Source organism: Artibeus jamaicensis, unplaced genomic scaffold (assembly GCF_021234435.1).
Source record: "Artibeus jamaicensis isolate MK-2021 breed Jamaican fruit bat unplaced genomic scaffold, CSHL_Jam_final contig_391, whole genome shotgun sequence".
NCBI lineage: Eukaryota > Metazoa > Chordata > Mammalia > Chiroptera > Phyllostomidae > Artibeus > Artibeus jamaicensis.
In genome coordinates this window covers 25,359,056-25,371,656 of record NW_026521814.1, presented here as the reverse complement: position 1 = coordinate 25,371,656, position 12,601 = coordinate 25,359,056, and the positions used below count along the sequence as shown (strand labels likewise).

Here is a 12,601-nt window from a genome sequence, read left to right as displayed (position 1 = left end):
GGTGGAGCAAAAAGAGGTTTACAGCTATTTATACGAAAAATACAATAATTAACAATATAAGAATAAATCTTTACGTACTCACAACGATAAATCTATTTTTGCCCCACCATGTATATAAAACCCCAGTTACCAAAGTACTATAAACCATAAATAAGCTCCTTAATATCGTTCATTACTTCATCTGCCCCTTAACTTTCCCTCGCAGTGCCTAACACATTACAGGTACTGAAATATTTGTCAGCTACACTGAATTAGAACAAACAAATAAATATATCTGGCACAAATAAATAAATAAATAAATCTGGCACAAATTTTATATTCAAACACTATGGAATTTTCAGGAAACAAAGTCTACTTAAATAATTTTGTGATTTGAGGTGAGGGGAAAAGACAAAGCAACAAATGCAGAGCTAGGTGTTCACCAGGTTGAAATCACCATTACAGCTACAGTAAAATGTACTGGCTTCTCCACCGTAAACCACTGAAAGAGCAAAGTAAGGTAGGTCTGTTAACATTAATGCAAGTTTTTATTCAAGAGATAATAAAAAGAGCTGAATGCTAACAAAGGAAAGTTTGACCAGTTATCCACCCCACAATAGAAAGTGGAACTGGGGACCATTCACAACACATAAATAAACTCTGGTTTTCCATTTCTGCATAAAGCTGCATTTGCTTCTGAGAGAGCCATTTCTTAACTATTGCTGATAAGGCTTTGTAAATTTTCTTCAGAAACTTTAATACACCACACACACACACACACACACACACACGCACACAACACACCCTTCAAATAAAGTACGTACCTAGGATTTTTACTCCAGGCTGAGTTTTTACAAGTACCTAGGATCCTGTAACCTAAGACGGCATATTTCTCCGTGAATTCAATTTGAATTGCCTTCACTATGTTTACTGCCCATAACTTTTAACAAATTAGATCGTTTATTATGACTTTATAACTCCCTCAAATTATACTTTAATATTTAACATGATAGTTTCAAAAAATAAATACCCAAAGCCTCAGTTTTAAATTTCCTTCAGTGTAAAGCATAAAGTTGATAACAAAGATAAAGGACCACCCTAAAATAAAGTAAATGTGGCTTTCTAAAAATCACTTGTTATACTACTGATCACATTCTAATCTGTAACTCTGGTAAAGAATGTGTTCCTTGGTAATAAAACAAGAGTTTAGGATGATCCAGTAGTTGGAAAATCTTAATGGCAGTCACCCAATGAAGAGGTTAGTCATTCCTGGAGTCATGAACGCTTACAAATCACTGCTAGCACTGATCAAGTTTTTGTTGTTTTTTTGGTGGTTATCACTTTAATTGGCAATATCTGACTTTAAGACAGAGTACATTTCCCACTAAGCCTTATTTTAAATATTACAAAATGTATGCAGAAGATAGACTCATAGAGGCTATAATGCTGATGTCTTAAGTAACTCACCCATGAAATGGGTGCGGGTTTTTTAGAGGATATCCAAAAGCACTTTTGCTCTAGAAATAAATGCCCCTACTTTCAGCGTATTCCCATCTTCAACAGGAGATTTGAGCAGCTTAACAGTTTTGCTATAAAAACAAACCACTTTCGTTAACAAACCAAAAACAGAAAAAGAAACTGATAAAGAACACAGTTTTCACAGTTAACAATAAATAAAAGTGCAGTAAGTGTTCAAGTAGGACACGTAGTTTAAAAACTACATGTGAGTATTTGGCATAGGTCATCTTTTAAAGGCTCTCCGCGGGTCCCTGCCATTACTTATTGTGGTAATGACTGTCTGATTATTAGCTGTTCCTGGTAGCTGTGGATTTATAGCTCCCGGGCCATTGCTTCTACCAGCATATGAAAATTGACATCCCCTTGAGTCTGGGCCAGGTTGAACCCCATTTCCTAAAAAAGAATATAAAAATTCATCACCATTTTTAGAATATAAAAGTTCATCACTCATCCATAGAGGCACACTTATTTGAAGTTGTAACCCATGCTATTAATATTTACAAGTAATATTAGGGAAAACAAGTACCTTTATTTTTAAACTACTGGAAAAAACCCAAGGTGGGTTCTAGGATTTTTTCAAACCTATGACTACTGTAAATATATTAACATAAGGCTGCATTAACAGAGAGAAGAACAGAAAGCAACTTGGGCAACAGAATGAAAAACTGGTTGAGAAGAAAAATGCACTGCCTACACATTATAAGGGAAAAGAAGGGTGAATGGCATGAGAGTGCTAGTGCATTTGTTCAAATACGCTTACTAACATCTCAAAAGAGACCATGTCATTCTAACTTTTTAAAGGAAAAAATGTTTTCCCACAATGTGATGATCACCACTGTGCCAAAACATGGAGCTATCAGTTCAAATAAATGATAACCACCTTAAGTGAACTCTGATCACCGAAGACTTTTCCTCAGTTATTAAGCATAAGACGTCAAAAAACCTTTAACATGGCTGTAAGAACCATTAACATGACATCTGAGGGTATTTGAAGGGAAAAGGCTATTAAGGTGCATTATTAGTCTGAAGATAAAAGGCTTTCAGTGTATAACAATAACCAGTAATTCTGCATCTGTTAATAACCACCAAATCACAAATATTTTACAACAATAAATGAAAAAATAACAACATGTCACCAAATCCTAGATTTCTATATTATTAGTTAAGGTTCACTACTGTATTCCCAGTGGCTGGCCCAAATGTTTAAATATAGAATGTGCTCAATAAATTAGTTAAAGAGGGTATCTGCTTTCTAGAAAATTAGCTATTTGGGAATTCCCTGTTTACCAGTAGCTCCCTTTTAGAACTAATTTATGCCTAAAGCAGTATTTTCCTCTACAGCATTCAAAAAATATTTTCTCTGATTACAGTTATGCAAAAAAAAAAAAAAATTCTTACCCACTGGTCCAAATGTACCTGTACCCATATTACTATTCGTGGAATTATTCTTCTGTTCACTATGTGCCTAGAAAAAAATTTAATTTAACCAAATGAGTATTTTAAAAAAATACATTTATGTTATTAATGTTATTATAACATGTTGGACCCATTCCCTCTTTTTGGTTTTTAAAGTTTTCTTAAACAATTTTTTAAAGACTTATCCAAGTCCAATCAATGAATGTATACCAAACCTTTTACCTTATTTTTATTTCCTAGTTTTACTTATTCCCCACTCCTCAAATTGCTAAATGGCACATATACTTAATATATGACATTACAGATACATACTCAGACTCACAAAACATACAGAGTACAAATGACTTTTAAAAAACATTCCTGCCCTGGCTGGTGTGGCTCAGTGGATGGAGAGCCAGCCTTCGAACCAAAAGGTCACCATTCGATTCCCAGTCAGGATACATGCCTGCATTGTGGGCCAGAGGCCTCCAAGAGGTACTGATGTTTCTCTCTCTCCCTGCCTTCCTCCCTCCTCCTCTCTCCAAAAATAAATAAATAAAATCTTTAAAAAAAAAGTAGGTGGAGCTAGGCTGTAAAGGGTCCTAATTGTCTCTCTAGAAATTGGTTAACTTAGAAGGCAACAGATAGCTGAAAAAAGAAAAATTCCTTTTTTTCAATACACTGTCTTCAATATACTGTGGGTATGAGAGCGGTGGCAACCCCCCCATGGAATTACAGTATGTAGTCAAAATTAGCCTAATCATAAAAACAGACTACACATTTAAATTAATTACCCCTTTGTTTTGTTGTCCTCGGTAATCTGGGTTAGGTTCACTGAAATTTGGCACTTCTGAATAAACCATACAAAATCTGAAAAAAAAATTAAAGACAAGTTAAATGACTTCTGAAATGAAGTATTCAACCTCTCTTTATATAACAAGCATAACTTATAGGGATGAGAAATTTAGGTGTCAAATGAATTAACTGAAAAACAACATGCCAACTAACTTTATTCATTTATAACAGAAACTTCCTAAGTACTTATGTCCATTAAAGCATTAAATATTTGATTGTCTATAATGTGTGAAACATTCTATTTTGTATTTTAATTCTTCAGTACCGCAAAAATACACCATGTCAAAGATCAAGGACACAGAAACACATTTGTCCTGTTTTCCCCCTAGGCCGATGCCACTGAACCATATTTAGGGTTCCAGAGAGATTTTTCCGGCAGTGGTGATGGATTAGCACGGATCCATTCACACACTCTCATCCGGTCCCCCTCACTGTGGACCATTCACTGTGAATCTGCAAAGATAATCATTCAAGGTTAAGACTGGATTCTTGCAGACATGAATAAAGACAAGTGGCTTTCAAAATGAGTTTATCCCAATGACGCTTATGAATTGACTATGGCATATATTAACATTCACACAAGATCCTCATCCCACAAGAAATTAGAACTAGTTTTGGTAAATGCCAGACTGGCCCTGATAAAGTTAAGTCACTAAGAACGGGGAAGCAGTGGTTCTCCACTTAACTGATTCCATTATTATAAATACTTCTCCATGCATGAAGGTGAGAACACAATCCTAATCTTTCAGTAATAATGATATTAAGCTCTTTCATAACACATTGTTCTAACACACAGGTGGCAAACACAAGGCCCGAGGGCCGAATCTGGCCCTCCGCCTTATTTTATCTGGCCCGGCACCTTGTTTCTACCCAGCAGCAACGCTGACTCCTTGCCCCTAGTTGAAGAGTAGTTACACTGATACAGTCCTGAAATTACATTTGGCCCTTTGAAGGCAACCGCGAGGCTGATGTGGCCCCTGGTGAAAATGAGTTTGACATCCCTGCTCTAGTACTACTCTAAATGCAAACATAAAACATAAGTGAATCCTAATTTTCCTCCTAGAGAGGCAGTGTTACCAGTTTCTTATCTTTAAAAGCTAGCAAGATTGTTTATTTTTCCACACAATCTTATCCTTGTATTAAGGAAGAATTTTCCTTGATTGATTGATTGATTGATTGACTGACTGGGTGCCACTGTGGCTTCTCTTTAAATATCCTCTACACTGATGGGCATGAAGTAAATGTCTAAGCATTAACCAAGTGGAATAGACTAACAATTTACCTTAGTGCCCACATCAGACTTTACGAGTATACCACAAATGTCTAGGCTAGCATGTATGCTGAATTACCTTTACACCCCTAGAGAGGATGGCTCCTCCAAGTCAGGGTGAAGATTACCAAGGTAGTAAGTAGCGCATGGAAGCTTGCAAAGCCTGTACGGCACCTAGACTGTGGATAAATACAGGACTTCATTTGTCATTGCTACAAGTCCTTTTACCGTGAGTACATATTCACCCATAAACAAACAAAAAAAAAGACAATTTAAACTCATGCCTAAAACCCATAGTTAGTTTATCTGGCAATTCACTAGAAGACAGAACCTACTTCAAATGGCACCTGAAAAGTATACATTACCAAAGCCTACAGAAATAGTCCCACCAGGCCTTGTCTCAAGTACAGATTCTTAATGCTGTTTGCCAGGAAAAACTAACATGCTCAGCCACAGAAAGCAGCATTGACAGCAGTTCAACTTATACATACAGGGAAAGTTATTTTTAAATTCAAATTGCTGAAGGCATTCTGTTTAGCAGTCAAAAACAAACCAAGAAATAGATTTATAGTTTATACCTACCAGTTTTTTAGTTACACGTTATTTGTAACTTATTCAATTATACAAAATGTATTTAACACTTACTCCCCAATTTTTTGAAGTTCTCCACCCCTCCCAGTATAAAGTGTCAGACATCCTTTCCACATGGACGCATATCTAGAAAGAAAAGAAACATTAGTTTTACAGAAATTATATGTATATAGTTCTACTTAAATCAAGTAAATATTTATTTTTTGTATTTTTTGTATTGGGTGCAGATGGGGATCAAACCCTGTGTCTACCATAGCAAATCAAATATGATTAATTAATCTAACTTTGGTTAACTTGTTACTTACTAATGTATGATACAAAGAAAACTCTACTGCCAAATTTTGACATAATCACCTAAACTGTAACTAACTCTAGAAAACAGAAGGTCTTTTTTGCAAAGCAAGCATCACTATATTCTAAAGGGCACATTTTTAGTCAGTTAACAAAGGGAGAACTTACAACTACAGTGATTCAAGCAGAAATTATTTCTTCAATCACAGGATATATATAAAATCAAAACCCTAGTGTTTACTTTTATATTCATTTACTTGGTCTAGTCAGATTTGATATAATTGTTTTTCCTTTGCTTCCATAACACACACAGGGTTCCCAAGCTACGGAAAATGTGGTAGAATTTAATCGAGGGGCTAAAACAGCTAAGATCACCAATCTTTCACCCATCTGCCTCTCCAAATTTGCCATTTTTAACACCAACTTGGCTGAAGAATTATTTACTCTTAACAATTTTGAATGCACACAGCATCATTAGATGAACTAATCCTACATATAAATCTAAAAAAATGTAAATTAACCAATATTACAAAAATTAGTCCAAGGTTTGGTCTTCAGTAGTTCTTTCTACAATTACTAATGGTAACTTCATTTCTTAGAATAAATTATAACCAAATACTGTTTAAGTCTAGTGATAGTTCATCTTTTACTATAGATAATAAAAATCTTCTAGTTCCACATTATATATTTCTCTTTATTTAGTACAGTTTATTAAAGACTCACTCCATCAATCTTATGATAGTTAGATAAAGTGACTTAGGAGACAGTGCGCTGGTATTTCACCATAGTAAAGCCTATTTTGAGAAAAATACTTAAAGTTAACACAATTTAAACATTGAACTTCCACTTGTTTCAGTAATGAGATCGACATTTTCAAAGTTTTCTGGTAAACATATCGACATTCAAATTACCATTATTTAGATGCGTATCTTTCTTCAAAAGCCACTTAGATTCCACTAGAATTTAAGGGTCTCATAGTAGAGGCCAGACTCTGCTGGACGTGTTATTTTAGTAAGGTATAATTATTCCCATTTCATAGAAGGGAAAATTGATGAACTGTGAGAACTTCAAGGTCACATTGAAGTTAGGAAATACTAGTTTCTTTTTTTGAATTTTTCTTAAAATTGTACTCCTTGGTAACCATCTTCCTTAAAATCCTATAGCTACTATACAGCTAGAGTTTAGTTTTCCACCATTTTTTGGCTGGACACATCTATGTATTTTTTCTGACTACAAAGTACGAGATATTTGAAAAGAGATGCTGTTTATAGTATATAAAATACTTCACATCACCTGAGAAGATACTTTGGCAGCTAAAACAACTTTAATTATGCTAATCCTCACCACACCCTCCCAGGTAGGAATTCTCTTTTGGTAAGTTAAAGATGTGGAAGTTTAGAAGACACAATTAGTGTTATTAATGAGTCAAGTGTATGAGAATAAAATGTCTAAGTCCTGACTCCCACTTCCTTCTTTGATGATACTCTGCCTCACTTCCTGAGGATGTAAGGCCTGTAAGAGATTATCAAAGGTTCCTACAATGAGTTATCCAACACGTCTCTCAATTTCCACTCATTTTTTTCCTAGTTATGGCCAATAAATTAATACAATTCTATTGACCATAAAGCTTCCAAAATCTATTTTGAAGACTCTTTCCAGGCCTTTTATCTTCCTAAGATAAAGATTTGGTAAATTTTTAAAGGCAGTCTAATTACCAAAAAACAACAACAAAGACTGTGCTAATTTTTAAAAGCCAATCTTCCAGTGACTTTTTTGGATGAAGATATAAATGTCTTTCTGCCGAACATTTTCTGAGTATCACTCTGGTTTTCATACTACATTGATCTTACAGTACAGCAGCAGGCACAAAAAGTCATTTTTGAGAACGTGCCTTGCAGATTAAACTTCCCCTCTAAGTAAAATACGCACAAGTGAAATATTGACAGGATTTCAAAAGTCATTAAAAGGGAGAAAAAACTGACAACTATATTACATTAAATAATTTATGAAAAAAGACAAAATACTATGTTAATATCATCAATCTACTTTAGACTCAATAATCTCCAAACAGTATTTTAAAACGTAACCTGTAAACTAAGGAGGGTGGCAGGGGTCAATTCCTGGCTGAAACTGACTGCTTAAAAAAAAAACTTTACTGATTGGGCGGGGGGGGGGGGGGGGGGGGGGCGAAGAAGGGGGGTAGGGAAGGAGAGGGAAGGAACACCCATTTGTTGTTCGACCAATGACCGGGGATACAACCCTCAAACTTGGCTATCCCTTCCTTGCTCTAACCAACTGAACTACCAGGCCAGAGTTTTGAAATGACTGCTTTTAAAGGCAAGGCTGCTACATCCCAATGCTGCCCACCACCCGAAATTAATATCGAAGAGTCTCACAACTCCTCGAGAGTGGCCCATAGAATAGACATGGAACTTCAGAACTTGCCAGAGTCCTGGACGTCAGTCAGCCAATCCCGATTCCACAGACTGCACCTTAGAAAGCACTCCCCCCCATCCCCCACTTTTATGCAAACCTACCCTCTGGTTAATCGAATAATATCCCCTGGTTGTATGAGACCTCCGATTTCATCCCACACGGAAATAGTGATGCTGCCCGTTTTATCGGCCACTTTACATGATCTCACTTCATGGCCGTCTTTGGTTTTGGTCACGCGTCCTGTGAAGATTTAAAAACCAAAAGAGGGCAGGGGGGTGTATTAGTTAATGGAGACTTCCAGAAAGGCTCGGTAACTCCTGCTCTGAGATCTAAGCGCATCTGAAAGGTTGGAAGAAGTCGAGCCCCAGGTTCTCACCCCAATATCCAAGCCCGGGGTGGGGTGGGGTGGGGGGGTACCAATACCACGTGGGCGGGGGAAGGGAAAGGAAGGGAGGAGGAGGAGGAGGAGGAGGGAGATCCCTCAGCCCGCGGCGGCTGCGCCCTTCCCTCTTGCCCCGCGAGGCACAGGGGCGGCCGGAAGGGCGGTGGACTGGGCTGCGGGCCCCACTTACCTATCTCCAGGACAATAAAGACGACATTTAAGTTTTTCAGTCCGGGCTTAATATCTTTTATAAAAAGTGGGGGGTCGTTGACCCCATTCATATTGAGGCGGGTGCGGTTACGGCTGCGGAGACGCGTGTGAAAAGGGAGTGGGACAAAGCTTCCCACCCTCCCGGGCCAGGGACCAGGGCAGAGGGGCGACCTTGGGCGGGGGTGGCAAGAGAAGGGGCAGAAAGCGATTAGTCAGGGACCAAGGAAACCAGCCCAGGTGGCTTAGCCTTAAAAAAATAAAATAAAAATTAAAAAATAAAGCGCTCAGAACTTTAAAAGGAAAAAAGACGAACCACTCCGCACACCAACCCCGCTCCCAACGGGGGACAGGAAGGCAAGCGTGCGAACTGCCCCCTTCTTTGGATAAAAGGCAGGAAAAAAAGACAGCGAGGGGACACCTCTGCCCTGAGTCCCGCTCACATACACATGGGCGCGCGCCCAATCCGTCCCGAGATCTGGGAAGGGACCGCCTGTCACAGCGAACCGGGAGCACAGAGCAAGCTTCAGCGCACCCACTGTCCCAAACAGCGACTGCCGAACGCGCCCGCGCGCTGGCTGAACCTTCCAGATGCCCCTCCCCCTTATGACGTCATGTGGCGTCGGCACGCCCCTCTCCCCGCAGACCGGCCTAGGGGGATGGGAAGCGAAGGGCTGAGTACAGGTTAGAGACGCCCGCAAACCTACTTGGCTCCTCCCCCGCTGTCAGCGCGGGCCACGCCCCCTTAGCCTACCAATCGGCTCTGGTCACAGCCCCGCCCTGTTCCCGCTTCCGCCGTTGCGCGTTGCGTCCGCTTTGCCCTGTCTAGTCTTCATTCTGTGTGCTTCTGCCACGCGCTATCAATCTTGGGTTTTCTTGTCTGTTTTTTTTCTCCCCGAGTTCAGTCCTCTACCTAGGTGCATTAGTCCCGCAATCACCGGGAGTGGTTGCGTTTAGGACTGAGTGGGCAGTCAAAAAGTGCGCTGTCCACTGACTGGTCGGGTTGAAGGAGAAAGGAAAGGATGGGTCTTTAGTAGCCAGTCTGGAATGTTAGGACCAGAGGGAACTTGGAGATCAATTCAACCACCTCATTTAAGCCATCTTTAAATTGAAATCTGGAAAGGTGAGGTAGGTCACCCAGCTACTTGTAAGCAAGCAGGACTTCAGAAAAAGTTTGCTGACCTGGTCTTGCATTTTTCACTCTGTAATAATTAGGCAGATAGACAAGGTGTTATAGTTATGTTCCTTTATAAACTTATTTTTCATTACCCCTGCCCTCTCAGGTTACACCCATTTGCTTTTCTTCTCTACATTTTTTTTAAATGGCTAATTTTTAGAGCAGTTTCAGGTTCACAGAAATATGTAGATGCAGGGACAGATTTCCTATATACTCATGAGCACCACATATACCTAGTCTCCCCCATTACCAATATCCCCCACCAGACTGGTACATTTGTTACAGCTGATGAACCTACACTAACACGTAACTATCACCCAAAGTTCAGCATTATAGTGTACAGAGTAGTTTCACTGCCCCCAAATATATATGCCACCTGTTTTCCTTTCCTCAAAGTCCTGGCAACCACTGATCTTTTTACTGTCTTCATAGTTTTGACTTTTCCAGAATGTCATGTAATTGGAATTATACAGTACGTAGCCTTTTCAGATTGGCTTCCTTCGCTTGGTAGTAATAGCCATTTAAATTTTCTTCATGCCTTTTCATGAGCTATGAAGTCATGAACTTCTTTTCATATATCAAAAAAATTATATAACAGCATGGGAAACCCTGAAACATTATAACCTGGGACAGTGGGGAGGGAGATGAATAAAGTTTTCTTTATGTCATGTAGTGAAAAGAGAATACTTTGAGAAACAAACCTGGGCTCAAACTGTTTACTAGTTGTGTGACCTTTAGACATTTGATTAAGATTTCCAGTTTAATCATCTGGACAAAAGAAGAATGTCTTCCTCAGAGGATTACATGGGCTATAAATAAATTATTCAACTGTTGCATAACAAATTCTAGACATTCAGCAAGTACTTTCCCCCTACCTATTTTTATTATTAAAAAAAAAGAAAGAAAAACAACAGCTTAAACTGGTTAATCTTTTCATCCATGCTGTTTTGACTGCTGATTTTTATCTCCGTTTTTACAGATAATGAAACTCACCAGAGACTGTACAGCTAGAGATGGTGAAACTGGGTTTTGAATCTAGGCAGTCTTGACCCCAGAGCCCTCCATCCTAAAGGTAATCTTTAGACTTAAATTGCAGTGGTGAAACTACAAAAGTCAAAAGCACATTGAAGAAATAAAGCATTAGCAGTAAGGTGTATCTTTTAGGGCTTTAAAGAACCACCTAATTAACTATTTTTGATGGTAACAGAAATGAAGAATGTTACAGAATTTTCATGGCAGAAGCCTTAATTTTTTCTTGATTCTTTCTGAATATTTTTAGATGAACCACCACTTCCCAAATATCTGCAAATAAATGGCATAGATATATTAATGCCTCAGATTTATAGATATGAAACTTGTTTCAAAATCACATCAGCAGGAGGGTCAAGACAATACTAAGGAAGCAGAAGCTTCCATTTCATGATCAAATGTGGCCAAAGGGCCAAAGACACTGATGTAATGCTGGAAAGCGGTATGAAATAATATTTTAAAACATGCTTTCAATATCAAATAAAAAAATAACAAAGTCCTAAGGTTGGCAGAACAACATTCAGCCTTAGGACTCCAAAAGTCCTAATCAGAAGTTCTAATTCTACCATGATTATCTGAGAGGACTTGACACTTCAGTTGGATTCTTCCCCAAAGCTATATTCTTCAACATGGGCAAAAAATTTTTTTAAATTTTCATAGAAGTAATATTTAAATCAGACCTTGGTTTGGCAAGATCTTTAAAAGATTAACAGTGGACAGAAAACTAATTAAGAATGTTGAGCAGAATTGTGCCAATACTTTGGCCACAATTGTGGCCTCAGCCATTTGTTCTCAGAAAGGGCATTAGGTATGGCTGTTCAGACCAATTTTATTGACATTTATAAAGAAAAACAAAGCAGTTATGAAACAAGCCCCACAAAAGCAGAAGCTGGTGCTCAGAAGAGCAGCCCAGCCCTCCCCCTTTCTCGCACAGGACAGAAGCAGAGCCAAATATCTATTTCCTTCCCTGCTAACTAGCAGTTCTCAGAAAGGAAATGGCAACCACGTGCTTTCTCATTTACCAAAACTAAACACATCCTAGAGAAATGAGATGGTGTAGCCAGTGTACAAACTCTTCAACCCAGGCCAGTTGAACTACCCCAAAATCACTCCTCGGGGGTGGTAGCTAATAAAAATAAAAAGGGAATGTCCAGAAGAACAAGTGTTGCCACTCAGATAAGCTTTCCTAATATTACCTAATATTAGTGAAGTGAACAAAAAAAGCCAACATTTGTCCCAGCCAGTTAGGTCAAAATGATTATATTGCTGATTCTTTACTATATTCACAAGACGGTCTGCTTCCTCCTAAGACTTGTTCTTCAGGCCTCCTCATTTTCATAGCCCAAACAAATTTATTCCAAGATGATGAGAGGTTTATGCTCAGACACTCAACACCATTACTCCATGTAAATGAGATACTGCTTAATGAGACCCAGTACAATGTTGGAGGGCATCCACTAGAATCTTGAGC

The 12,601-nt window shown here is 38.5% G+C and overlaps 1 protein-coding gene across 2 annotated transcripts; it reads right to left on the bottom strand.

Annotated features, from left to right (window-relative positions):
* Positions 1–504: 504 nt before the first annotated feature.
* NABP1 (nucleic acid binding protein 1) lies at positions 505–9,473 on the bottom strand. Of its 2 annotated transcripts, none has more exons than XM_037162959.2 (6): positions 8,908–9,473; positions 8,437–8,575; positions 5,663–5,734; positions 3,687–3,762; positions 2,896–2,962; positions 505–1,890 (listed from the first exon to the last, which is right to left on the bottom strand). In XM_037162959.2, exons 1-6 carry the CDS (start codon positions 8,996–8,998, stop codon positions 1,721–1,723), a joined length of 615 nt encoding a protein of 204 aa, XP_037018854.1. In that variant the 5' UTR covers positions 8,999–9,473; the 3' UTR covers positions 505–1,720. The 2 variants fall into 2 exon arrangements, with proteins under 2 accessions (XP_037018854.1, XP_037018855.1); XM_037162960.2 differs by having other exon boundaries at positions 9,372–9,473.
* Positions 9,474–12,601: the final 3,128 nt, after the last annotated feature.